Genomic DNA, 27,164 nt, shown 5'->3' with positions numbered 1-27,164 from the left:
TATCCACATTGCGGCATACATCCTCAAATAACTCTAATAAATTAGTCAAAATCATCTCCCACAGATAAGTGCATGTCAACTCTTCTTGATTGCATTAAGATTTTCTAAGCGCCCCACTATAACCTCAATAATAGATTACAGCATTTTGCCCATGGCGGTTTAGAGCAAACTACAGGCCAGTAGTTTGCTCTTCTTCCTTGAATAGCAGAGTTACAATTGTTATTTTCCAATTTGATGGAACCATTTCTGAATGTAGGGAATTCTGGATATTTTTAATCAATGTATCTATTAACTCTACAGCCACTTCTTTTAAGAACCGAGGATGCAGGCCTTTAGGTGTTGGGGAGCTGTCAGACCTTTAACTTTAATAGTTTTCTCTGTACCCTTTCTGGGTGATCATCAATGTTTTGAGTTCCTCCTTCTCCATCATCTCTTCATTTACAAGTATTTCTGGGGTACTAATTGTGTTTTCTGTAATGAAGGAGCGATGGTGGTATAGTTGTAATGTCACTAGACTAGTAACCCAGAAGCCCAGGCTAATGCCCTGTGGACATGGCTTCAAATCTCACCACGGCATCTCATGGACTTTGAATTCAGTTAATAAATTGGGAATTGAATTGAAAGCTAGTTTCAGAAGCAAGGATTAGAGTAGCCTTAATCAATGTCGTAAAAAAACACCTAGCTCACTAATTGTCCTTTAAGGAAGGCAATCTGCCATCCTTGCCTGTTCTGGCCTATATGTGACTTCAGAACCACACCAACGTGGTTGATTCTAACTTCCTTCTGGAATAACAACAAACCACTCAGTTGAAGGGCCTACACATCAGCAACTAATATAATGAGGAATTTTCAAATTTACATTGAACATCACCCACATATATCAAAAGTATCAAACTTTAATAAATTCTCATTTTTTTCATTTAAGTTTGAGCTTTTACTGCAAATAAGGAAACATTAATAGTAGGAAAAATCATTTGCACTTGCTTACAGATTTTACAAAACGTGATGCAAAATATTTCATACCTCATTTTTCAAATTTGTGTTTCTATATGAGCCATAGAATATTCAGATGGCATGCCAATCATACAACTAAAAAAATACTGGAGCAATTTAACGATTAATTCCTTTTATAAGTAAATATATGTTTAAGTAGAAATTTAACACATAACAAAACACACCACTGAGGTGAAACCGAGATCAATGTGGGACTGGAAGTTTCGATACAGGAGTTATCATCTTGAAAATACTGGCCACTTTGATCAAGATGAATGGAAGCCAATTCTTTCCAAAATGATAGTTCAATATTTTTACAATTCTTAAAAACCCATCCTGGCCCTTTTCTTCTTTGGCTGAAATTGTCCAGGTTGACTCTGGGAGGGTGGTTGCCAGGACATTTCACATGTAGATGTCACTTGTGAAGATTCTGCAAAAGGCTTCTGCGTGGACACAGCTAATGGCAATGGAAAGTTTATTCCATCATCCTCATGAGAAGGTTGTGGTAAATGGTCCTCTAGTGCAGCCAAGTAATTCTGAAGAATTCTTTTCCGTTCCTTAGGAATACTAACTAACTGTATTTCTTGTGAAAAAAGTGGTGTTGATGCCTGGCTTTCTTCTACTACAGACACATTGGACTGACTTTCCTTTTCTTGTCGAGGCTCTTCAGTAACTGTCCTAATTGATTGTTCTACATCAGATGATTTATTGGATACAACATTACTTTCGGTACCAGATAAATCCATCACTGAGGATCTACTCCAATCCGAAAATTCACTTAAATCAGTCAAGTCCGACACTGAGGATGTGAAGCTCCCAGAGAGCTCTCTCCGTTGCCCTGCTCTAGCTAATTTTTCACGTCGTCTTTTTGCACGCAGTGCTTGGATTTTCTTGCTCCGGTTCACACCCAACTTCTCTTTCCACCACTCACTCCACTTCCCTTCCCATGCAGCTGTAAGTCTTTCACTTAGCTCATCTCTCCAGACTGAGGGATCCACAACATTTGGGACATGAACATGGTCCAGTATTGGAAAAGTACTGTCACAAAGAACTTGCTTCTTTTCCATAACCGCATGCATTTTATTCCACATTTCTCTGCATGTATCAGTTGATTCTTTGCCCTTCCTAAACGTCTTAACGGAAAACAGACGCTTAGTACTGAAGATGGTATGTTTGTGGAGCATATTGGAATCACTTTGAAACTTCTTTTGGGTTTTCAAAAATGAGTTCATCCACCTTCGACATGTAGCGAGAGCAGCACAACTGGGTGTTAAAGGTTTGTTACGGCTTTGCAATCCTTGTTCATCTACTCCATTTAGTGAAGTGTTTCCTTCTGGTCTTTCACTTTCTCTATGTGTCAAATCTGCACTTCCATCTGTAGGTTCTGTGGAATGTTTTGACGATTGTATCCCTTCGCTCAAAACGGAGTTATGTGGCTCATGACCATATCCACCCTTAGCTCTCATCATGTTTTTTCTACTGGTTGATGGACTCTTCGGAATTAGCATCTGGTAAAACAAGTCTCCCACTGCAGAGAGCTGAAACACAGACAGGGACTTTTTACCATGACAATGGTAAAGTGTTGCAAGTCCTGTAAAATAAAAACAAGAGTTTTTCCTCCTTTCAAATTCATTATGAATTATGCACACTAAATTTCAAATTTAAGCCAAGCCTATCCCTCACAATTGCATAAAAAGCTTCATCTCCGGGATGTTCAATTGTAGAACTGTTTATTCAATAAGGTACCTCTCCGGTGATACAGATGGAAATTATATTGTTTTCCAAGGCACATAATAAGTGTAACATACCTTTCTGCCATCTCAATGCAATGTTTATAAAGCAAAGATCTTCCAGGGTTTCATAAATGTTATATTTCTCATCTTAATACTTAATATAAAGTTATATCAATCTGAAGTTGTGAAATGGTAATTACATCGCATCTTCATAGCAGCTCTGCAGATATACTAATTGTCAAACAGTTTCAATAATATCTTCTATAAAAGAAAATCGCATCTCACCTGCTCCAGCAGAGTGAAGTCTCTCAGCCACCACTTCACGTCGTCGAGGTAACCTGACCGGTAGGTGTTGCATCATATCGTAAATACAGGAGAGTTTTTGGGGAGGACCAAATGACTGGCAAGGAAGCTGCATCCCACCTAACGGAAGTTGTAAAAGTTTTGATGACATTCAGTATTTCTAAAATGAATCACATTCCTACTTTACGACACATTTGGCCTGAGATTGTGGTGTTTTTAACAATGGACTGTCAATGAGGTGTAACTGGAGTTTCAATGTGATCTGGGTAACAATTACTGATCAACCCAATCTGGCCTTGAAACAACTACCATGATTGTTATGGGAATGTTCTTACGTTGTTCCATTAATTACAAGATTGTTAAACCATTAAAGAAAAACTTTGTTTCGTAAGTGTTTATTGCAAACGCATCCACTTGTGGGTACTTTTGAACTCCATGTGGTGCACACCCGTCTCTTTTCTGTCCTGCAAAGATACCACAGTCTGGCAATGAGGTGGAATTGTGGATATTCCCAGACAAACAAATTTAATTGGAGAAGCTTCCAGAAAACCAGTTAGGGGAATTGAGTTTGACTTCACTGAGAAATAGTTTTAAAAATCCAATATTTGTGAAAAGAGACAGCATGCAGCACATGAAGTTCAAAAGAACCCAACTAAAAAGCTCGACTATATTTCAGCTTCCAGTTTAACCTCGAGTCTATGTCCCAACCTTTATTTAATTCTCTATAAAAAAGTGATTTCATTATTGGTGCTTTTCATTTCCAGGTTGGTCATGAATTCTTTAATGCGATTGGCTGCTTGGGATAGTTTGGTGATATTGCTGAAACTCCAGTAAACTGTGCTACAATCAATAGTTCAATGTGATAAACAAACCCTGCACATAAGATACTTGGCAATCAACCGATTAGTTCTCAGTATACTTAATAAACTCAAATAATCCTATAGCTCAAATTTAAATAGTTAAAAGGGGCACATACTGCCAACATCACTACCTTTGTTGTTTGTTCACCTAAACCAGTTCACCTTTTATCATTTTCTGCAAGAAAATCTTCTATTTTAGTTCAGATTTCCAGAATCTGCAGTATTTTACTTTTATTTTAGAGTTTCACAAAGAGAGAGTAAAAACACTTTAAAATTAAATAGATCTCCTTGTATTTCTGGAAAGAGGTCGAAGCGTGTTTTAAAAAGCTATTGCTATTCTTCACAGAAGGTTGCAGGGGCAGGAAGGTTTCAGACCAATAATCTCCATCTTGGACTCTTTAAACACCTAGAAAATAATTTTAGAGCAGCTCTTGAGAATCGTGAGTGAGGGTGAATGAGTGAGGTGGCTGGTTTAGCTCACTCAGCTACATCGCTGGCTTTTAAAGCAGACCAAGCAGGCCAGCAGCACGGTTCGATTCCTGTACCAGCCTCCTCGGACAGGCGCCGGAATGTGGCTTTTCACAGTAACTTCATTGAAGCCTACTCGTGACAATAAGCGATTTTCATTTTTTTCATTTCATTCATGAGTGAGGGTGCGTGCTCGCTTCGGCAGCACATATACTAAAATTGGAACGATACAGAGAAGATTAGCATGGCCCCTGCGCAAGGATGACACGCAAATTCGTGAAGCGTTCCATATTTTTACGCACCTGAGGGAGCAGGACCAACTGCGGGTAAGAAAGGGCTGGGTGGGACAAACCTATCATTCCTGTTATGGGGCAAGGGCCAGGGGGGTGGCAATCCTGATTGGCAAGAGGACAATGTTTAGGGCGACAAAGACGGTTACGGACCCAGGGGGACGGTATGTCATGGTCAGCGGGGCCCTGGATGGGGCGCCGTTAGTTCTAGTTAACGTGTACGCGCCCAACTGGGACGACACAAGCTTCATCCAAAAGACCATGGCAGAAATCCCGGACATAGCGACGCAGCGACTAATCATGGGGGGGGACTTCAACTGTGTACAGGACCCAAAGACGGACAGATCAAACCCCAGAACGGGGAAAACCTCAAACATGGCAAGGGAACTCAGTCACTATATGGAGCAGATGGGAGCAGTGGACCCCTGGAGATTCGCCCACCCGGGGGAGAAAGAATTCTCTTTCTTCTCCCCAGTACACAATGTGTACACCAGAATTGACTTCTTTGTGGTGGGGAAAACGGTGCTTCCAGGGATAGACAAGGTGGAATATTCCGCAATTGTGATATCAGACCACGCCCCACACTACATGGACGTGCGGCTGGAGACGGGAAGGGCCCAGCGCCCCACATGGAGGCTGGACGGTGCCTTACTAGCTGACAAGGCCTTCAGCGAAAGGATAGCGCGGGCCATAGTGGAATACACGGAGAACAACCAAAACGGGGAGGTCTCATCCTCCACGTTCTGGGAAGCGCTTAAGGCCGTACTAAGAGGGGAAATCATTGCCTACAAAGCGCAAAGAGATAGGGAGGAAAGGGTGGCTAGGCAGAAGCTGGTCGACTCCATACTGGAGGTAGACCGTAAATACTCCGAGGCCCCGACCGTAGAGCTCCTGGCGGAGAGAAAAGAATTACAAAGGAACTTTGACCTGCTCTCCACCAGGAAAGCAGTACACCAACTCCGCCAGGCACGCGGGGCCCTGTACGAACACGGAGACAAAGCCAGCCGCCTGTTGGCACACCAGCTGAGAAAGCAGGCAGCCAGCAGGGAAATTGCGCAAATCAGAGGTACCAGAGGCACGTTGGAAACAGAACCAGAGAAGATTAACAAAACCTTCAAGGCCTTCTACCAAGAGCTATACACCTCGGAGCCCCCAACGGGGAAGGCTGGGATGAACCGGTTTCTTGATGGACTGGACATACCAGTCGTGGGAGAGGGCAGAAAACGGGATCTGGAAGCACCACTAGCACTGGGAGAGATCATGGAGAGCATTAGCTCCATGCAGACGGGGAAGGCGCCGGGACCGGACGGATTCCCGGCGGACTTCTACAAAAAATTCGCGACAGCGCTGGCCCCGCACCTGCGGGAGATGTTCACAGACTCGCTAGCTAGGGGCACACTGCCACCCACGTTAGCACAGGCCTCAATCTCGCTGATACCTAAGAAAGACAAAGACCCAACGGAATGTGGGTCATACAGACCCATATCTCTGCTGAACGCAGACGCCAAAATACTGGCCAAAATCCTAGCCAAAAGGCTAGAAGACTGTGTACCTGAGGTGGTCACAGAGGACCAGACGGGCTTCGTCAAAGGTAGACAGCTTACCGCGAACATCAGGCGCCTGCTGAACGTGATAATGACCCCCTCCGGGGAGAGAACACAAGAGGTGATCGTCTCCCTGGACGCAGAAAAGGCCTTCGACAGAGTCGAATGGAAATACCTCATAGAGGTACTGGAGCGGTTCGGGCTTGGAACAGGGTTCACCGCTTGGGTAAAGCTCCTATACAACGCCCCCATGGCGAGTGTACGGACCAACAATACCAACTCCCAATACTTCCAGCTGCACAGGGGCACCAGACAAGGATGCCCACTGTCCCCGCTGCTGTTCGCACTAGCAATCGAACCGCTAGCAATCGCGCTCAGGGCAGCAAAAAATTGGAGGGGGATCCGAAGGGGAGGTAGAGAGCACAGAGTCTCACTCTATGCGGATGATCTGCTCCTCTATATCTCGGACCCACAAAGCAGCATGGACGGAATCATAGCGCTCCTGAAAGAGTTTGGAGCCTTCTCGGGCTAGAAACTCAACATGAGCAAAAGTGAGATCTTCCCAGTACACCCGCAAGGGGGGGGGGGGGGCAGCACTAAAGGGCCTGCCGTTCAAACAAGCCCGAAATAAATTCCGCTACCTGGGGATCCAAATAGCCCATGACTGGAAAGGGATCCACAAATGGAACCTCACCAGCCTGACGGAGGAAGTAAAAAAGGACCTGCAAAGATGGAACACACTCCCGCTCTCCCTCGCGGGGAGAGTCCAGACGATCAAAATGAACGTACTGCCCAGGTTCCTTTTCCTGTTTAGATCCATTCCGATCTACATCCCCAAGGCCTTTTTCAAAGCGCTGGACAAACATATCATGGCGTTCGTATGGGGGGGTAAAAATGCTAGGATCCCAAAGAAGGTCATACAAAAAACAAAATCCAGGGGGGGGCTAGCCCTCCCGAATCTACAATTCTACCACTGGGCGGCAACAGCCGAGCGAGTAAGGGGATGGATCCAGGAGCCAGAAGCCGAGTGGGTGCGTGCGGAGGAGGCCTCCTGCATGGGAACCTCCCTCCGGGCCCTCGCCACGGCAGCACTCCCATCCCCACCCAAAAAACACTCCACCAGCCCAGTGGTGACGGCCACCCTCCAATCCTGGAACCAACTGCGGCAGCAATTTGGCCTGTACAAAATGTCGGACAAGGCTCCCATCTGCAACAACCATAGGTTCACACCAGCACTGACTGACGCCACCTTCAAAAGGTGGAGGCAGGACGGGGGGACACTGACAGTCAAGGACCTATACACGGACGACAGGATCGCAACACTGGACGAACTGACAGAGAAATTTCAGCTAGCTGGGGGGAACGAGCTACGGTACCTGCAGCTCAAAAACTTCCTACGAAAGGAGACAAGGACATACCCACAACCGCCACGACAGACACTACTGGAAGACCTACTGGACGCAAGTATCCTACAGAAAGGGAACTGTAGTGACATGTATGACCGACTGGTAGATAGGGACGACACCGTACTGGACGCAACAAGAAGGAAATGGGAGGACGACCTGGGGATGGAGATAGGGTGGGGACTCTGGAGCGAAGCACTGCATAGGGTCAACTCCACCTCCACGTGCGCAAGGCTCAGCCTGACGCAACTAAAAGTGGTACATAGAGCCCACTTAACGAGAAACCGTATGAGTACGTTCTTCCCGGAGGTGGAGGACAAATGTGAGCGGTGCCAGAGAGGCCCGGCCAACCACGCCCACATGTTCTGGTCTTGCCCCAGACTTGTGGAGTACTGGACAGCCTTCTTCGAGGCTATGTCCAAAGTGGTGGGGGTGAGGGTGGAGCCATGCCCGATAGTGGCGGTCTTCGGGGTTTCAGACCAGCCAGATCTATTCCTGGGGAGGAGGGCGGACGCCCTTGCCTTTGCCTCCCTGATTGCCCGCCGTAGAATCCTGTTTGGCTGGCGGTCAGCAGCACCACCCAGAGCTGCAGACTGGCTGTCCGACCTCTCGGAATCTCTCCAAATGGAGAAAATCAAATTCGCCATCCGAGGGTCGGACGACGGCTTCCACAGAACGTGGGAGCCATTCATGCAACTGTTCCGGGACCTGTTTGTGGCCAACGTATAGGAGGAAGAATAGTCGGGTGGCCAAGAACCAGGGGAAAATGGACGGGAATCGGGGGAAGGTAGCCGGGGGGGAGGGAGGGGGGGGGGGGGGGGGGCTACGGGCTCGGTATGGGGGTTTGATGGCAAGCCAAGGCCCAAAACCAAACTATAAATAAATGCCTATAAACATGTGCCTCGGCCATATTGGGGAATGTAAAATATGTATGCTGGCTAAAGGGGGCGGCCACAATTATTGTTATGAAGATGCTTACCTGTAAATATTCATGTTAAATTTTTGTGTTTTCCTTTTTTTTTCCTCTCTCTCTAATAACTTGTAATTTGTCATATATAAAATATGAAAACTCAATAAAAAAAACATTTAAAAAAATGAGTGAGGGTGCACGAGTGAGGGTGCACGAGTGAGGGTGCACGAGTGAGGGTGCACGAGTGAGGGTGCACGAGTGAGTTCCCACTTTCAGAAGTGGAACAGTAGGAGAGTTAGATGAGATGACAAATGTGAGATGCACAACTCTTGCTCCTATTGGTATTTGCAACTTGCACAATGATTGGCAAATTGGTGATCAGTTTCAAAAAGATTTATCAATGGTATTCTGGAGATCAACATTTAAAGAACCCTCAAAACCTTGTACGTTAAGAGTGAGGTATTCAGTTTACTAACAGACTAAACTTTGCTCCTCCTCCAGCCAGAACTTTAGTTAAATTTGGTGACAAAGGCCCTCCCTCTTTTGTAATCTATGCTTGATTGATAAAGGCAAGTGGCCCTTACGCCTGCTTCACCACCCTAATAGCCTGCCTTTTCCACCTTCAGAGACCTTTGGGAATACACGCCAAGGTTCCTTTGTTCCCCAGAACTTCCTAGTGTCATGCCATTCATTGGATAATTCCTTATCAAATTTCTCCTTCCAAAGTGTTTCATCTCACACTTTTTCAGGGTTCAATTACATCTTCTATTTATCTCCCCATTTGACCATCCCGTCTATATCTTCCTTTATCAGAAGCGAGAGAGCTCCACTCCCCCTTTCCAGAACTGGCAGGTCATCTTACATCCTCCAATTCCTCACTCCAGGCCACAGAAGCAGCAGAGGCAGTAACAAACAAACACACGACTTTCAGACATTCGCAGCTATATCCTCCAAAAACATGTTTTATGTCTCCTGAATCGTCAGCGCCTCATTATTATGGAGCAGACAAACCACACAATCTCACTAACTAATCAGAGCAGTGAGAAGTTTACCAGCCACCTGAATATTGCAGTAGTAACACCTCCTGTGTCCGTTGCGTCCCCAGGACGATCTTGTTTGTTCTGTTCTTGGCTGCCCCACATGCAACTTGCGCAAACATTGGTGGTGATTCCAGCATGTGGGCCCACTTTAGGACAGGTACAGTAGGAAATCGTTCGTCTACAATGTAGGCAGAATACTATATTTGAAAAGTTAAATATTGATTTAGTATTCAAGTAACCACAAGAACCAGTCACTATTAAACATTAATTTCAATCTTTCAAAGATTTCACAATTAGATACAAAGTTTTAAAACATTTAGATCATGACCCCGTAATTGCCACACCTGTATGGTCCTCGAAGGACCATAAAAACATATGTTTTGGACGGCGTGGCACTCATTTTCTCCCCACTACTGGTTCATCTTGGGATAAAGTCTACTGGCATCAGCCACTCTCTAGTACATCGACAAAGTGACTTGTTTTTCACTGGTAAACCCATTAGAAATGTTAGGCACTTATAATAATAATCTTTATTGTCACAAGTAGGCTTACATTAACACTGCAATAAGTTACCGTGAAAAGCCCCTGGTCTCCACATTCCGGCACCTGTTCGGGTACACGGAGGGAGAATTCAGAATGTCCAATTCACCTAACAAGCATGTCTTTCGGGACTTGTGGGAGGAATCCGGAGCACCCAGAAGAAACCCACGCAGACACAGGGAGAACGTGGAGACTTCGCACAGACAGTGACCCAAGCTGGGAATCGAACCTGGGACTCTGGCGCTGTGAAGCAACACTGTGTCACTGTGCTACCAGAGCATAACACACGGAAACCTCTTCTTGTTCCCAGCTGACGCAAACACAATCACAGGTCATTTTTACTCTTTCCTAGTTTTGGATACAGAAACCAAATGATACAGTCAGTTACCTCACAGACAAGGGAATCAACAGACTACCTGCCCGCTCTCTATCATGTCGTTTAGATGTATTTACCAACATGTTATCGGGGAAACCTAATATTTATTAAATGCTGGAAGAGCTGTACAAAACTTGATCAGTACATTCAAACAAAGGGGAATTGGTTCAAATTCAAAAATGAACTGAAGTTGAATGACGGTATTGATTAGAACCGATAGCAAGGGCAGCACAATGGCGCAGTGGTTAACATTGCTGCTTCACGAGGTCCCAGGTTCGATCCCAGCTCTGGGTCACTGTTCATGTGGTGTTTGCACATTCTCCCCGTGTTTGCATGGGTTTCGTCCCCACAACCCAAAGATGCGCAGGGTAGGTGGATTGGCCATGCTAAATTGCCCCCTAATTGGAAAAAATGAATTGGGTACTCTAAATTTTAAAAAAACAATACCTGGAGCACAACCTGGAATTCTGAAAAATAACTTTTGTTCCTCTTCACCCCTCCTCCAACTTAAAAAAAATAAATTTCATTGAGTTTCCAAATATATACCGTATTATAGATATAGCCAAAAATATACACACAATATAACTTTAATAAATTCTCAAATACAAACCTACCCCCCTTGGCCCCCATCCTTCTAACGAGTCCAGGTCCTTAAAGAAAGAAATGAAATGCCGCCATCTCTGGTAGAACCTCATCACCGGGCCTTTGATGGTATACTTCACTTTCCCCAGATTTAAGACCGATATAAAGTCTCCATCCAGGCCAATGCCCTGGGTGGGGAGGGGGATCTCCAGTTGAGCAATATACACTTCCTGGTTATTAAGGAGGCGAAGGCAAGAACATCTGCCTCACTCCTGAGAAGACAGGGATTCTGAAAACCAAATATTGCAACCAGTGGGCAAGGTTCAAAAGTAGTCTGCAAAATCTTAGATATTGTGTCAAAATAGGAGGCCCAAAATCCAGCAAGTTTAGGACAAAACGCATGCGTATGGTTAGCCTGTGTAAGTGAACAGCAGTAACACTCGTTCTCCGCATCTTGAAAGAATCCACTCATCCTTGCCTTTGTCCAATGCGTTCTATGTAGCACTTTGAACTGAACCAAACTCAGTCTGGCACAAGATGAAGTGGAGATCACACTCTAGAAGGTTTCTGTCCAAACCTCCTCAGTAAGCACAGAGCTTAGTTCCTCCCCCATTTCTCATATACTCTATTCAAAGAGGCAGGATCCAAAAGTAGAATGAGGCTGTACAGATTTGAAATTGACCCTCTCTCCTGCTGTGCCAAGGCCAATACCTTTTCCAGCAGGGAAGAAGGGGGGGCCAGGGGGAAGGAGGAAAATAACTTGCATCAAATCCCGAATTTGAAATAAACAAAAAAGGTTGGGACCAGACAGAATGCAATTTTTCAAGGGTGGAAAAGCTTCCATCTAGGAATAAATCCCCAAAGTGTACCAGACCTCCCATTTTCCAAGACCTGAACGATGGATCCAAGCTCGAAGGCACAATAAGGTGGTTATCACATATTGAGGCAAGTGAGGACAGTGAGAGAAGTCTGAAGTGCTGCCAAAACCGCTTCCAAATACTGAAGGAGGAAATCACCACAGGGTTCAAGGAAAGGCCTATTGGAGAAAAGGGCAGTGGTGTAATAATTATGGAGGAGACTGCAGCACAAGTCTATGCCTCCAATCTACTCCAGTTCGACTTTGGTTCAGTTAACCATTGTAGAATTTTCTGCATTTTGGCAGCCCAGTAATTAAACAGGACATTCAGGTGGGCTAAACCACTCGATCCTCTGTCTCTCTGAAATAGAGCGCTGCAAACTCTGGGACTCTTACCTGCCCAGACAAACGCCAATATTAATTTGTTGATCGTAATAAAAAATGCTTTGGACAAAAAAATGGGGATACTATGAAATAAGAACAGAAACCTAGGCAGCAGATTCATTTTAACGGTTTGGATCCTGCCCGATAGAGTCGGGGAAGGTTATTCCACCTCTGTAAGACCATTTTGATCTTGCTGATGAGGTTTGACAAGTTCAGTTTGTCAAGTAAGGCCTAGTTATGGGCCACACGGATCCCTAGATATTAGAGGGCGAGGGGCGAAACGCCAGTGAAACAAGCTGAGCCCCTCTGGCCATTGAGTTTACTGGCAAAAACACTCACTTTACTGATGTTTACTTTATAGCCTGAGAATGTGCCAAATCTTCTGAGTATCTTCATGATGTTTTCTATTGAGGAGACTGGATCCGTAATATATAAAAGTAGGTCATCTGCGTATAGTGAGATCCGGTGCTCCTCCCCTTTCGATGTATTCCCTTCCATCCCTCTGATGATCTCAATGCTATCGTCAGAGGTACAATAGCCACTGTGAAGAGCAATGGAGAAAGGGGGCAGCCTTGTCTAGTGGCCCTGCCCAACAAAAAGTATTCGGAGGAAGTCATATTCATGCGGATGTTGGCTTTCGGGGAATTGTACATCAAACAACCCAGGAGGAGAATTTGGGGCAAAAAACAAATCTATCCCAAGGCCTCAAAAAGGTAGTTCCACTCCACACTATCAAACGCCTTTTCTGCATCCAAAGACACTATAACTTCGGGTTCCTGAGCAGGAGAGGGAGTTAGGGCAATGTTCAAGAAATATCAGATATTGGCCGATACTGTTTCCTTTGATTTCATCGAATTTCAAGTGCAGAAGGAGGGAGGCCATTCAGCCCATCAAGCCTGCACCAGTTCTTGGAAAGAGCACCCTACCCAAGCCCACACCTCCACCCTATCCCCATAACCCAGTAACCCCACCCAATACGATGGACAATTTTGTACACTAAGGGCAATTTATCATGGCCAATCCACCTAACCTGCACATCTTTGGACTGTGGGAGGAAACCGGAGCACCTGGAGGAAACCCAAGCACACACGGGGAGAATGTGCAGACTCCGCACAGACAGTGACCCAAGCCGGGATTCGAACCTGGGACCCTGGAGCTGTGAAGCAATTGTGCTAACCACAATACTACCATGCTGCCCACATGCTTGATAAAGCCTGTCTGATCCTCCAAAATTATACCCGGAAGACATGGCTCCATCCGGATTGCTAAGACTCAGTGTTGAGGAGTGAAATGCCTCGGTATGACCCACACTCCATTGGATCCTTACCCTCTTTCTGGAGCATCTAGATTGTGGCTTGGGTCAAGGTTGTGGGTAACAATCCCCTAGACAGTGAATCATTGAGCATGTTGAAAATTAAAGGTATTAGTTGCTCTGAGAACCTCAAAATTTGTGCGAGTTGCTGCCAGGACTCGGAGCTTTGCCAGTTGGCAGCCGAATGATTTCTTCTGAGCTTAAGGGGGATTACAGTTTCCGTTTCCTGCCTTCCTCAATGGTTGGAATGTGTAAACCATCTAGAAACGTCATCATGTCTGAGGTACCTGGAGGAGGCTCAGACTTGTATAGCTCACAGTAAAACATACTGAAAGCCGCATTTACCTGGAGAGGGGCTGAGACTAGATTCCCTTCTTTGCTCTGAATCTGAGGAATTTCTCAGGAGGCTGCCTGCTTCTCGAGTTGATGTGCAAGAAGACAACCCGCCTTCTATCCCCCCCCCCCCAACTTCAAGAATATTCGGCAATATCCCTAAGCTCGAAGTGCAAAATACAGGGAGCAAAAGGGGAGAAAAGCGTGTGCATGTACGTGAGTGAGAGAAATAAGAACTGGAGTAGGCCATTTGGCCCATCGAGCCTGCTCTGCCATTCAATTGGATCATGGCTGATAATTTATCTCATTACCACTTCCCCATACTATCTTATCCTTGATGTCATTATCTATCGATTTCTGTTCGGAGTATGCTCAATGAATGAGCTAAAGAAAAAAAGGAAGGGAAATATTTATAGCGTCCGAGGACAGCCTCAGGTTATTCGAAAGTGCTTCACAACCAATGAATTAATTTTAACATACAGTTACTCTTTTGTAGGCAAAACAGCAGCCAATTTGCACAATGAAAAGTTCACCCATATCAAATTAGATAAATAGCCAGTCAATTTGTTCTGAATGGGGAGGGAGGAATTTTTGGTCAGGGCATTAGAATGAATTTTTCCTCTTTTTATAATCTTTATAATCTTTCGTGTCACAAGTAGACTTACATTAACACTGAAATTATATTACTGTGAAATTCCCCTAGTCGCCACACACCGGCGCCTGTTTGAGTACATTGAGGGTGAATTCAGAACACCCAATTCACCTAATAGCACGACTTTCGAGACTTGTGGGAGGAAACCAGAGCACCCGGAGGAAACCCACGCAGACACGAGGAGAATGTGCAGACTCGGCACAGATGTGACCCAAGCCAGGAATCGAACCTGGGACCCTGGAGCTGTGAGGCCACAGTGCAAACCAGTGTACTACATGAATTTAGCTGTGGTATCTTAGTTGAACAGGAGTTTGGTTTAAAGTCTCATCCACATGGTGATGAATCAAAGATAATGTTCTCATGCCTAGGTGCACTGACTTACTTACTCATTTCACTAATGGACTACCAAAGAAGCAAAGAAAATCAGGTCATTGCAAACCCAAAAATATTAAAAGGCACAAACCTGTGTAGTAATAAGATGATGGCACGGATTTACATCCCGTAGATGTTTGGGAAGAATCACACGTTCCCCTCTCTGGCAGTCAGCAACCGCTCCGATCTTAAACAATGTTTGGTTACAGGTCTCGCCAGCCTAAAAGTTACATTATTTTAAAAGTTTAGAATCAGAAAATAATATTCAGACAAGAATGACGTGCAATATACTTGTGCATTATCCAGCAGTGGCATTACCGCACAAATAGCAAAAAAAAATACTGTGGCTACGATGAAAGATGGTGCACGGTGGCCATGTCTCAGCATTTAAAAAGTAAAATTTCCGCAGAAGGTTTAGAAAAAAATACTTCTAATATTGTGTTCCTAAAGCAGAGTATGCTCACATTTACCATTTTGTATAAGAAAAGCAAATAGACTGACTGAATTAAGCAAATCTGATCACATCTCTTGTTCTGTGATATGAAACATTTTAATGAGTTGCATCTGGCCACGCCTCACCAAGTTCACTTCTGAAGAGAGTGAAGAAGCACACGTGTGAAAGACACTAATATCCACTCCCGCTCCTGCGTTTTGTTATTGTGCGGGTAGGTATAAGGCAGGAATGAACCAGCTCCCATAAATATATAACACTTAAACCGGTTAGAGCAGTGACTTAAGTCACTGAAGCCAAGAAAGCATCCAAGGCAAACTCAATTTCCCAACAACTGCGCAACAACTGTTTTTTTGCCTAATATTTCAATTGGTGCTACCAATTGCCAATGTCCAGTGTTATACTAACATGCCCATCTGCAAATATTCTAGTAAGTGTTTGAATTACTTCCATACAAAACGTCCCAGAAAATGCAGGAATACAGTTACACACACCACAAAGGTGTCTATTGCATGGGCATTAAAAACTCATTTTCGCAACACAGCCGAACACCAATATTGATACATTTATTACCATTTTTATTGGAAATGAGTGAGATGGGGAAAGAGCAAACAAGAATCAGAACTTCCTAAAGATTACAGAATATTCCTGAACTGGAGTCCCACAAGTTCTACAACAGTTTGAAAATTAACTTACCCTCGTGTCGGTTAAATCAAGCCCAGTTCTGTCAGCATACATATAGACCCTTGGGTGAGCTGTGAAATCGCACCATCTCCAAGGCAACTGAGCATTGAAATAGAGGTTGTCACTTTCCTTTCGTATTTTCTGAAGGCTAAGATAGCATTTTAACAAGACAGAAAATAAAAATGAACAACAAACTATTCTTTCGACTAACATAGATAGAAAATATTAGTCTATCAAAACAAGTTACATTTAGTAGTTTCGCCACAGCCAGTGCAGTGTCAAATTTTACAAGTCCCAAAAGATTCCACAAACTGGAGGTTCAAGGCCCTATAAAAACATCGGATTCAGCAAGGAACATGTCTCCTCTTGATTGGTCAGGCTGTTGGACATTGGCTCAATTGGACATTGAATCAAAGGGAAGGACAAGACACACTGTGCACACACACATGTACCCTCGACCACTGCACTTTTTAAACTTCCTTGGGATCAGTATACGAGGTCAGGATCAAGAATCTGGCTCTATGGATGGCAGTAAAGACACAGTTTATATCAGAGGAGAAGGCATGAGCAGTAGAAGAGGTGGGCACAATTTTGGGTTCTCTTTCAAGATCTGTCCTGTCTGTAATTAGTCAGAATCCACAAGGGACGGTAGGCATCCCTCTCTATTTCATAGAGAGGCAAGTGGTTATTGCTAGAGGGTTCCACTCTGCATTAAGCATCACTGACTAGGAATCTCTCCCACTCTTCCTGCCTTCCGTGGTTGAGTTGAAGGATTAGCAGATAAATTATCAACCTCTTTGGCTGCATCATGAATACCCCTTCTGTGGTCAACAAGTCCTGGAATGGTGCTTGAAGCAGAAACTATGGCTCAGAGGCAGGGGCATTACCCATTGGGCCACAAGACCTCCCCTTCATGGTCAGGTCGAATTAAATATTTCTAGAAATGTAAGATGGTAATTGATGTAAATTTAAAAAAAAAAAATGGACTTCTGGCTGACATTTCTTCCTATTTTGTCTATGTTTCTACGACACACTACCTGTTTCAAATGTTATTTTGTTTCAATGTTAGCCTAAATCAAGACTTCACGGAGCTAATAGTTTACTCGAGAGTATCTTGTGTGCAACAGCTGATACTGTCAGGCTGGGAAGTTAGTTCACTGAGTTATAATGCCCTAAAGTTTCTCCTACGCCATGTTGTTCAATGTGCACAATGGGCTTTTTCTTTTAAATACCACGACAAATAAAATATATCATAGCATGAAATAACAACCTTTTCAAATTCCTTTCATCTAAAGAGAGCACATTACTCTTTTTACAGGATAAACATAGAGTTATATAAACAAGTGAAATGCTTGATGCAACAAAAAAAAGCACAAGTGGCAATTTTGATTTATAACCAAACATTGTTGGGATAAGATAATTGCTGTCAAAAGGTGCACAAATAATCTTTGGCAAATAAAAAATGGTGCTTAAACGTTTGTGTTGGCAGATTATAACCCAGATGCAGAACTAAATTCATTTTCAATAACCTCTTCTGTACATCAGTAACCAACATTACCCTTCACTCCCACTAAATAAAATTATGTAAAATTTGACTAAGATAGTAAAACTCTGGGTTTACGCTTTGTTTAACTCTTTGTTGTTTCCTGCCAAAATAGTTTTGGCTAGTAAAAGTTTAACTTGATATGTCATCACTCGATGGTTAAGTATGAAAGGATACTGTAACTACAATTCAATTAAGTTTCGCTTATCATTTAGAATGATTTCATTTTCACCTACACAGGGATTTTTGAGAAAGAGCACAATTGCAATTTACCCTTTGTCCAGGATCCAGAGATAGGCAGCTCCACTCTCATTGGCAATCACCACCTCTCCAGGAACATGAGGGCTGAGGTAAAAAGGACAGATTATCACTAAATTATTTCAGTACTTTTTTCTGAACCTTTTATATATAACCACTCCAGTCCGCATGCTTAAGACCAAGTCATTTCTGCATTTCAAAATGTTTTGGATTATGGAATGGCCGTAGAATGTCTAACAAAAACGTGCGAACCAGAAAACAGCATAGGTATAAATTGCTGAAAAAAAGAGACATGTTGAGGATTTTCATCTTGCACTCATCAGAACACTTTTCAAGAACAGTGCTGGAAGGGGAAAACAACAATTTATACCGTACGAGAAGAAAGTGCTGATTGGTTGGCAAGTAGACTCTTACTGGTGGAGGCATTGCCAAAGTGCTGATTGGTTGGCACGTAGACTCTGACTGAGGGAGGCATTGCCATGGAGAATTCACCAGGTGACTGCAAAGCATTGTTTTTTTTAATAAATGTTTCATATTGGGTTTTGAACAAAGTATATTTACCATTATGTACACAGGATAAGAAACATATACACACACATTTATAGAAGAGAAGGGCACCTCCAACATACCAAAGAAAAGAAAATGGTGAATAATAAAAAAAAAACAATAAAAAATAAAATAGAATAAATGGTAGGGTATGTACAAAGCATTGTTTGGAATTTAAAACAGGCAGTTTGACCCTGATTGGTCAAGGCATTGCCCTGGGGACTGAGTCAGTCAATCGTTATCACTTATTTTGTTTAGCTGAAACAGGTGCAATGTGTGGACACCGTCTTTCTGTCTACCAAAAACAATGCCGTGTGTATTTTTGGGCAGCAGGGTAGCACAGTGAGTGGCACTGTTGCTTCACAGCGCAGGATCCCAGGTTTGATTCCCGGCTTGAGTCACTGTCTATGCGGAGTCAGCACGTTCTCCCCGTGTCTGCGTGGGTTTCCTCCGGTTGCCTTCCACAAATCCTGAAAGACGTGCTGTTAGATGTGTTGACTTCTATTATTAATAACCACAATGTGCGAGTGTGTTCCGTGTATTGGACAAATGACCAAACAAGTATTTAGTATAATCAGTTTATTATTGAACATAGGATTAATTCTATACTTAATAAATTACACATTAAACTATATCTAGCAGTTGAAACGACCTTTACTTAACTTCCAAGTGACCAACTCTGTGCAGGTTAGATAAGGCCTTTATCTGGTTCCCCACATGTGGCGGCTGGAGGTTGTCTGGTTCGGCTAGGCTGAGTATCGTCTTTCAGGTGGAGATCATGGGTCCTTTGAACTTGGCTGGTCGATGTGCTCCAGTTGGATGACAGAAGCCGGTCCCCCAAAAGAGTCAGAACGTTGGTTGTGCAGTTCTTCTTATCCTCAAATCTTTTGTGCTCTTTTGGGCGGTTCGAGGCAAGGATCCAATGGATCGCTAGGATTTCAATCACCCTAATCAATCCTAGCCAATTAGGGGCGGATACCTTGATGGCTGGGCAGGTCTTAGTCGTTATTGTCCAAGGAACGTAGGCACTCCCAAATAAGGCAAGCAGACATCCCGAGTCTGCTGCTTATGGTAAGTTTCAATCTGAAGTATTTGTCCCGGGAAATCCCGAGTTTCAGTATAAGTCTGAGTTGTTGTTTGCAATATACACAAATTACGTCCTGTCTGTGTCCCAACCTAACCATAATTCCCATTGTCCTTTACGGGCGGCTATTGTAGATGGCCACAGGTGAAATGGACATTCTGAATTCTCCCTCTGTGTACCCGAACAGGCGCCGGAATGTGGCGACTAGGGGCTTTTCACAGTAAATTCATTACAATGTTAATGTAAGCCTACTTGTAACAATAAAGATTATTATTAAGTGAAAAAGTGAAAGTCTCCATAGTTCCCTAAGTACCATAGGCTGTTCTCTCCTTTTGAGAACGAGCTGACTGATAATGATTTAACCCGAGGGTCACCACACCTCAGACGAGGTTGTGAATAACCTTCATGAATAACGTCAGCATTAATATACATAGCTTCCAGTGCATGCAAATGTGCCACACTATGAGCCTGACTGACAGGCAATCTTAAATTGATTGTCAGTGTAATTTTTAGCACACACAATTAATAACGCCACTAAACACAGAAAAACATCTCTGACCATATACTCCAGAAAGCGAGGAGTTTGTTCTTTGCATGGTTTCAATTTTGTGTGCCTTCATCCCAAATCAAACAAGAGGTAATCGTTGAGTCCAAACTCCTCTACTTGCAGCCATTCTGTCCCAAACCAGCATCAACTGACTATGCTTAATCCTTGAAAGCGCGCCTAGCTGATCTAGCGCACGTAAAGATTCTGAGAAAATTTTCACATGCAACGCAAATATCTGAGTGTTGCCGGGCCTTAAGACCAACCTGCATATGCACATCAGTAAACCTGAAAAAGGGACGGGAATAGTCATCCTTAAACAAATATGACTATCAACAAAATGCACACCATTCTTAATGATGAGTCCAAATTTGTTATCTATTGGACCTATCATTCAATATGACCAGATAACCTTGCTCGAATGACAGCTAATGAAATGCTTGCTGGAATTGACATGTGTGACAGGTTTCGTCCTCTCGGCCTCGTCTGCATAGTCTGTCCAAGATTTCCCTTTACACCCTTCCTTATTTATGATTGGTCCAAAACAGCACAAATTGGGCAAACGGTTGTGAAAAGTTTTCCAACCAGATTTGAGCAATTTTTCTACATACCTTCACTTTTGCGAACACCATACAGGACTTGCATATCAATAGCAATGCTGTGTTCATGTGCCCATTTGACATTGCTAGTCTATTCATCACATGGGGTGGAGGGCGGAGGGAGGGTATATCCCGCTCACCATGTCACCATGGGAACTCTTACTCTACGAAGCCCAGGGGAGATCTACCAGCAATCCCCCTTGGTGCTCCTGACAGTTATAACACCCAGAGTATTATGAGTCTACTAAATGGAGCATTAAAAACTCAGTCCTTACCTAACATTAATGCAGGTAGCCATATTGTCCACCTGAACTACCTGTAGGATAGACGGATTCATTTCCTGCGATAGTTTCCATATTCCACAATAATAGTCGGATCGAACTCCGACAAAAACTGTCACCCGGGAAAAATTGGAGAATAAAACAGTCTGTTAATAATATACACTAAACTACTTAATAAGTTTTAAAATTGAATAAAGAAACCATCACTGAGAGCTCAAATATCTTTCATCATTTCATCAGCAGCTTTAGGAACACCTGAACATGATCCTGTCCTTGTTCCTTTTAGCCACTCAGGCCCACGGAATACTCTCAACCTGAGGGAAGAGTGGCTTTACCCAGTTATAACCGCAGGCAAAAAATATCTAAAGAAATGGTTCAACAAAAATCTTCAAAATATGCAGTTGAGCAAAAAATACGGGATTTGACAGACACTGGTTCCTTTAAGTGGACCTCTCAAAGATTGAAAATTAATCAATTAAAATGGAGCCTTGCTAAATTAACTTCCAGTGCCTATTCAGTATCACACCGCCATCAGCGGGATCCACGTGAACGGCTGGAAAGTAACAGCCATCAACCCTGCACAGATCCTTGTGGAGCTCCACCAGTTACAGCGTCAACAATGTTGCACTTTCCACGGGTATTATCTTTCAGAGGAGATATTTATCCAAACTCTCTGACAAACCCAAATTATCCCACCACCCGCACTTTTCAGAGAAAAGCAGGACAGGATCCCTGATATCTTGGCCAATATCAATTTCTCACCAGCACCACTGGAACAAAATATTGAGATTGTTGTTTGTGGAACTTTGTTGTGTAAATCGGCAGTCACTATGCCCAGGCCCTGCATTATAGCAATGACTACTTTACCGTGAAGTGCTTTGGGACGTCCTGAGGCTGTGCAAGGTGCTACATAAATGCAAACCATTTCTATTTATATAAGCAATACTACAGATATCAGTTGTTTACATAAGCAGTTACCTTCTTCTTCCACAGTACTGGAATCTATTTGATGGATTCTACCATTCAAGTTAAACTTCACTGGTTTAAACTTCACATTCAATTTTGGCATTTTATCATCAAAATCCAACCTGATTTTGCGAAAATCTGATACCAATGTATTAAGGAACTTCAACAAAGTATTGATAAAATGTAGCCTTTGACATTTGTTTTTTTTTAATAAACATTTTATTGAGGTATTTTTGGCTTTACAACAGCGACAAAAATGCCTTTGACATTTGTGAGCTACGGGTTATTAAAGCCACAGAATTTTGGAATAACGAGAGTAAACTTGGGTGTTGGTTCTTTTTTTTTACTCCCGGAATAATATTTCTTCAAAACTCACAACAGTCACTCATTGGAACTTTGCTGGTGCCTTGCATAAACAGATCCGCGTCTTCCCCTCAATTTGAATTTTAAAAATCAAAACTCCAGCAGTGACAAGTTTAATATCTCAGTTTTAAAACTCTTTACATTTCTAATAAATAAATGCTGATTAAAGAGAAACACATGTTTCACTGGTGTATTATAAATTATTTAGTAATCACAAATTTTAGCTGTTAAGATTCCAAAGTAAAGGAGCAGGAATCTCTGAATAAAGATTCTTTCTGTGCTCAAAAGAGACAAACTGAAGAGTTTAAAGGTATCAGCTTGACTCAGTGTAATATTCTTGCCCCTTTCGGCCCAGGTTATGCTTTTAAATTGTCAAATTACAGCATACTGCATTACTGAATGGGGGAGGTGATGGTGCAGTGGTATTGTCACTGGACTAGTAAGCCAGAGATCCATAGTCATGTTCTGGGGTTCCAGGTTCAAATCCCACCATGGCATGTTGCTCTTTATTTTTTTTGGGGGCAGCACGGTAGCATGGTGGTTAGCATAAATGCTTCACAGCTCCAGGGTCCCAGGTTCGATTCCCGGCTGGGTCAATGTCTGTGTGGAGTCTGCACGTCCTCCCCGTGTGTGCGTGGGTTTCCTCCGGGTGCTCCGGTTTCCTCCCACAGTCCAAAGATGTGCGGGTTAGGTGGATTGGCCATGCTAAATTGCCCGTAGTGTCCTAAAAAGTAAGGTTAAGGGGAGGGGGGGTTGTTGGGTTACGGGTATAGGGTGGATACGTGGGTTTGAGTAGGGTGATCATTGCTCGGCACAACATCGAGGGCCGAAGGGCCTGTTCTGTGCTGTACTGTTCTATGTTGTATGAAGGAGTGATCGCTTTTAGTTGAGACACTAAACTTGAGACTCAGGCAGCTGAAACAATACTGGCACATCCACCTGTGTCGACCCTGCAACATCCTCCTGACTAACATCTGCGGACGTGTGGCAAAATTTGGAGAGTTGTCCTTCAAACCAGTCAAGCAACACCATGACAGTCATACCCACAGAATTATAGACATGTCCTATTGCCACCTTTGGGGCATGCTTTGTTCCACCGGCAGAACAGACCTAGCAGAAGTGGTGGATCATCGCTGAAGCCCCCACTATCAATATCCTGGTCATTGCCATTGATCAGAAACTGAACTGGGCCAACCAAATAAATACTGTGACAACAGCAGGTCATAATCTGGGAATACTACAAAGAGTAACGCATCTCCTGACTCCCCAAAGCCTGCCCACCATCTACAAGGCACATGTCAGGAGTGTGATGTAAAACTCTCCATTTTCCAAGAAGACTACAGCCCCGACAACACTCTGGAAACTTGACACCACCCAAGACAAAGCAGCCATTTGATTGGCACCACATCCACCACCTTCAACATTAACTTCCTTGACCACCAATGCACAGTGGCAGCACGTATACATCTAAAGATAAACTGCAGTACTCACCATGGCTCCTTTGACAGCACCTTCCTGTTATAACCCCCACGGAGGTCAGAGTAATATGAACTTCCCCGGTGGCGGGGCCTCCCCTTAATAAGGGAAGCCCTCATAGAATAGAAACCGCGAGCTGGGTGCAGGTCGACGAGGGAGACCCTTCGGGGAGTGGAGAGTTATTGTGTCGTTCAAAGAAATCTATATCGTTGCATACTGCCAACCATTCCACATGTATTCACTCTGCGGAGATTCTATACTTCGAAATCTGCGACTTCTGCAACCTAGGACAAAGGCAGCAGATGATTGGGAACACCACCACCTTCAAGTTCCCTTCCAAGCCGCACACCATCCTGACTTGGAAATATATCACTGTTCCTTCACTGTAACAAGTCAAAATTATGGAACTCCCTCCCTAACAGCACTGTGGGTGAACCCACATCACATAGCCTGCCGTGGTCCAAAAATGAAGCAGTCAGAGGATTGGGAGGCATTCAAGAACATGGCGAGTGCATAAGTAGTAGAATGCAAAAAGGGAAATATTTGACAGATGCCAAGAACGCACTACTGCAGAAAGCCTGGAAGAGTATAGAAAGTACAGGCGTACAAGTTAAAAGGAAATTAAGAAAGCAAAGAAGAGGGTATGAAAAAGCAATCAAAATAAAGGAAAACCCAAAGATGTTTTATAAACACAAAGAGCAAAAGGGTTTGCAAGGAAAGAGTAGGATCATTTAGAGCAGTGTTCTTCAAAGTCGGAGGCGCGACCTGCGGGTGGGTCGTGGGCGGTTGTCGGGAAGGTCGCGGAGCCGTTGTCCGCGGTGCTCCCGATCGCGCAAATCCCTGTGCAGCAGCCGGCTTTTCATAATGCCGGCTGCAAGCGGCCAGGAACATGTAAAAAGAAAATTTGCCCGCTTGTGTATACGATGATCGGTGCGCATGCGCAAATCGGGCACGCATGCTCAGTGCAGCCGCAATTTATTTAAACGGTTGCAGCTTTTTGTTTTACAAGTTCTGTAGTGGTTTTTATTCATTTATTCATTTTATTTTTTTTTACAAGTTCAGGGGAGGGGCTTATTTGATAAAATTTTACAGGAAAAAAATTCAGAACTTTGGACAGATGGAGACTCCATACTTTCCGACACCGGAAGGCTTCACCTTCATCCAACAGGTTCCATTGGAGGGGCGGTTACGAGGGCCAAAGGGACCCAAAACCATTTCCTCCATTTTTGCCAGCAGCAAACAAGGTAAAAGAAAATGGTGGGTCACGCAGGTCGGCCGGCGTGGGTCGCAAAGGTCGGCCGGCTGGTAAAAATGGGTCCCCGGAAAAAAAGTTTGAAGAACACTGATTTAGAGACAAAAAAGGTAAGGGGTGGGATTCTCTGTCAGCCGAGGCCGAAATATGAAATGTGATTGGGCGGAGAATAGCTTCCGACAGCAAAATCGCATCAGGCGGCGATTTGAATCCAAATTGCGATGCTCGCCCACCTTGAAAATGGCGTCAATGCGTTTCACTCCGCACATACAGTAGGTACCGTTTGCATATCATTAGCCGGTCCAACTCGGTACTCTCCAGGGCCTCCATGATTCTCCGCCTCCGATGGGCCGAGTTTCTGACAGCGTGGTTCACTTGTGCTTTTAAAAATCGTGAAAGGGACGTGGCGGCTGCTGAGGAAGAGAGAAGGGGTACGGAAGGTGTCCAACATCGACATAGACTGCGCATCTGGCCAGTGGGGGCTTCTGCCTGGGCTGGGGGACAGGGGGGGGGGGGGGTGTTAAGTGGCCAGGAGGTGGGCTGTGGGGTAGACCAGCACGGAGCACTATTGCCGCAGCTGGCAAGGCAGCCATGCAGCTGCACACACCGCTAGCAGCCCACTTTAAACCTGGTGCCACAGGTCTTTTCCCCCCCCCCCCCCCCCCCCAAGGCTATGTGCCCTCTGGCCCCAGATGATCAATCAGCTGTATGGACGTGTGCCAGCACGACCAGTGCCATATTTTTGTCTAGGATAAGTGTGTGTAGGGAGTGTAATGTGTATGTGGGGCTGCAGCTTGCCAGCCTCCTGATTATCGATCACAGACCCGATGAATCCTCCACCGTTTTTCATTGGAATCGATTGTGTTCCACACAGCACCATGCTAGCCCCTTAATAGCAGCGAAATTGGTCCAGAATTGGTGCCGGCTTTTCTGTCGTAAAAGTTTATGGATTCTCCGTTGGCGTCAACACTTAGTCTCAGAAATGGAGAATCCTGCCCAAGGTGCGTGGAGGTGAAAGACATGGGAAATGGTTCTTACTGAATACTTTGTTTCTGTTTTAACAAGAGAGGCGGACAAAGCTGGCATTATAATGAAGGAGGATGAGTGTGAAATATCAATACACCGATAGGACTGTTTGGGAACGAATTCCACGTCTTTGACTCAGAGACAGTGAAAGAGCAATAATCCAGTTCCAGATCAGTATGGTGTGTAGTCTGAAGAGGAACCTGTTCCCATGTATCTGCTCCTCTTGTTCTTCCAGGTGATAGAGGTCACAAGAATTCAGACTACATTTTCTCTCATTATAAACACTTTTTTTTCTTTTCTTTTTTTAAATAAATTTAGAGTACCCAATTCATTTTTCCAATTAAGGGGCAATTTAGCATGGCCAATTCACCTAGCCTGCACATCTTTGGGTTGTGGGGGTGAAACCTACGCAAACACAGGGAGAATGTGCAAACTCCACACGGCAGTGACCCAGAGCCGGGATCGAACCTGGGACCTCAGCGCCAGTGAGGCAGCAGGGCTAACCCACTGCGCCACTGTGCTGCTCGATAAACACTTTTTAATTACTTTGTTTGTGGAGAAATACGGAGTTGTGGGGAAGCGAAGACAGGCTACTTTACAACCAGGTTGTCTCATTGTTGGATAGATTTGAACTTAAAAAAAAGTGCAAAAATGCAAATAATTAACAAGGTATTCCAAAACAAATGAGGCAGGTTTACCCAAAGGATACTGAGTGAGTTCATAGACTCGCTGCCAGGATAGATCAGACATCCTTCTTCTAAACGGGCTTCTTTGGAGAAAGGACAGTACACCAGGGCACCTCCAGTGGCAGAAGGATCAAATAAAAGTTTGTTTCTTTGGATCTTCATTTCTTCATGGATATTTTCTGCCAGCAGGTTTGGTGGAATATCAAAAATAGACTCTCGCAACAACAGACTTAGAAGTCTTGTTCGCTTACTCCAAGTAGAAAGTGGGCATCTATTAAATTAATGAAGAATATACATCAGTGGAATGCTAAACGGACAGTCATCTGCACTCTTTGGTAGGCCTTATCAACATTTTTATGCAGGGCTACATCTGATGTAACGTCACAAATCACTTGGTATAATTATACTTGGAAGGCTTTCTGGCACAATGGTAGTGTCCCTGCCTCTGAACCGG

At 44.0% G+C, this 27,164-nt stretch overlaps 1 protein-coding gene and 1 non-coding gene across 4 annotated transcripts in view; one reads left to right on the top strand and one right to left on the bottom strand.

Moving 5' to 3' along the window:
• Positions 1-878: 878 nt before the first annotated feature.
• The window catches only part of taf1c (TATA-box binding protein associated factor, RNA polymerase I subunit C), a 43,709-nt gene continuing 17,423 nt past the window's right edge, over positions 879-27,164 (bottom strand). For all 3 annotated transcript variants that reach the window (XM_038790755.1, XM_038790757.1, XM_038790756.1), the window contains 9 exons: positions 26,734-26,981; positions 21,920-22,045; positions 20,936-21,053; positions 17,903-17,974; positions 16,099-16,234; positions 15,043-15,171; positions 9,564-9,741; positions 3,012-3,149; positions 879-2,584 (listed from right to left, as the gene is read on the bottom strand). In XM_038790755.1, coding sequence (XP_038646683.1) covers positions 1,317-2,584; positions 3,012-3,149; positions 9,564-9,741; positions 15,043-15,171; positions 16,099-16,234; positions 17,903-17,974; positions 20,936-21,053; positions 21,920-22,045; positions 26,734-26,981 — 2,413 coding nt within the window. In that variant the 3' untranslated portion in view covers positions 879-1,316. The remainder of the gene's footprint in view (positions 2,585-3,011; positions 3,150-9,563; positions 9,742-15,042; positions 15,172-16,098; positions 16,235-17,902; positions 17,975-20,935; positions 21,054-21,919; positions 22,046-26,733; positions 26,982-27,164) is intronic.
• LOC119963997 lies at positions 4,547-4,653 on the top strand. The gene has a single exon (XR_005460239.1). It is a non-coding gene; the product is annotated as a U6 spliceosomal RNA (small nuclear RNA).

The sequence above is a fragment of the Scyliorhinus canicula genome, chromosome 3, assembly GCF_902713615.1.
Source record: "Scyliorhinus canicula chromosome 3, sScyCan1.1, whole genome shotgun sequence".
NCBI classification, from domain to species: Eukaryota; Metazoa; Chordata; class Chondrichthyes; order Carcharhiniformes; family Scyliorhinidae; genus Scyliorhinus; species Scyliorhinus canicula.
Note: the sequence above shows the minus strand (reverse complement) of the source record. Positions and strands in the feature narration are given on the sequence as shown.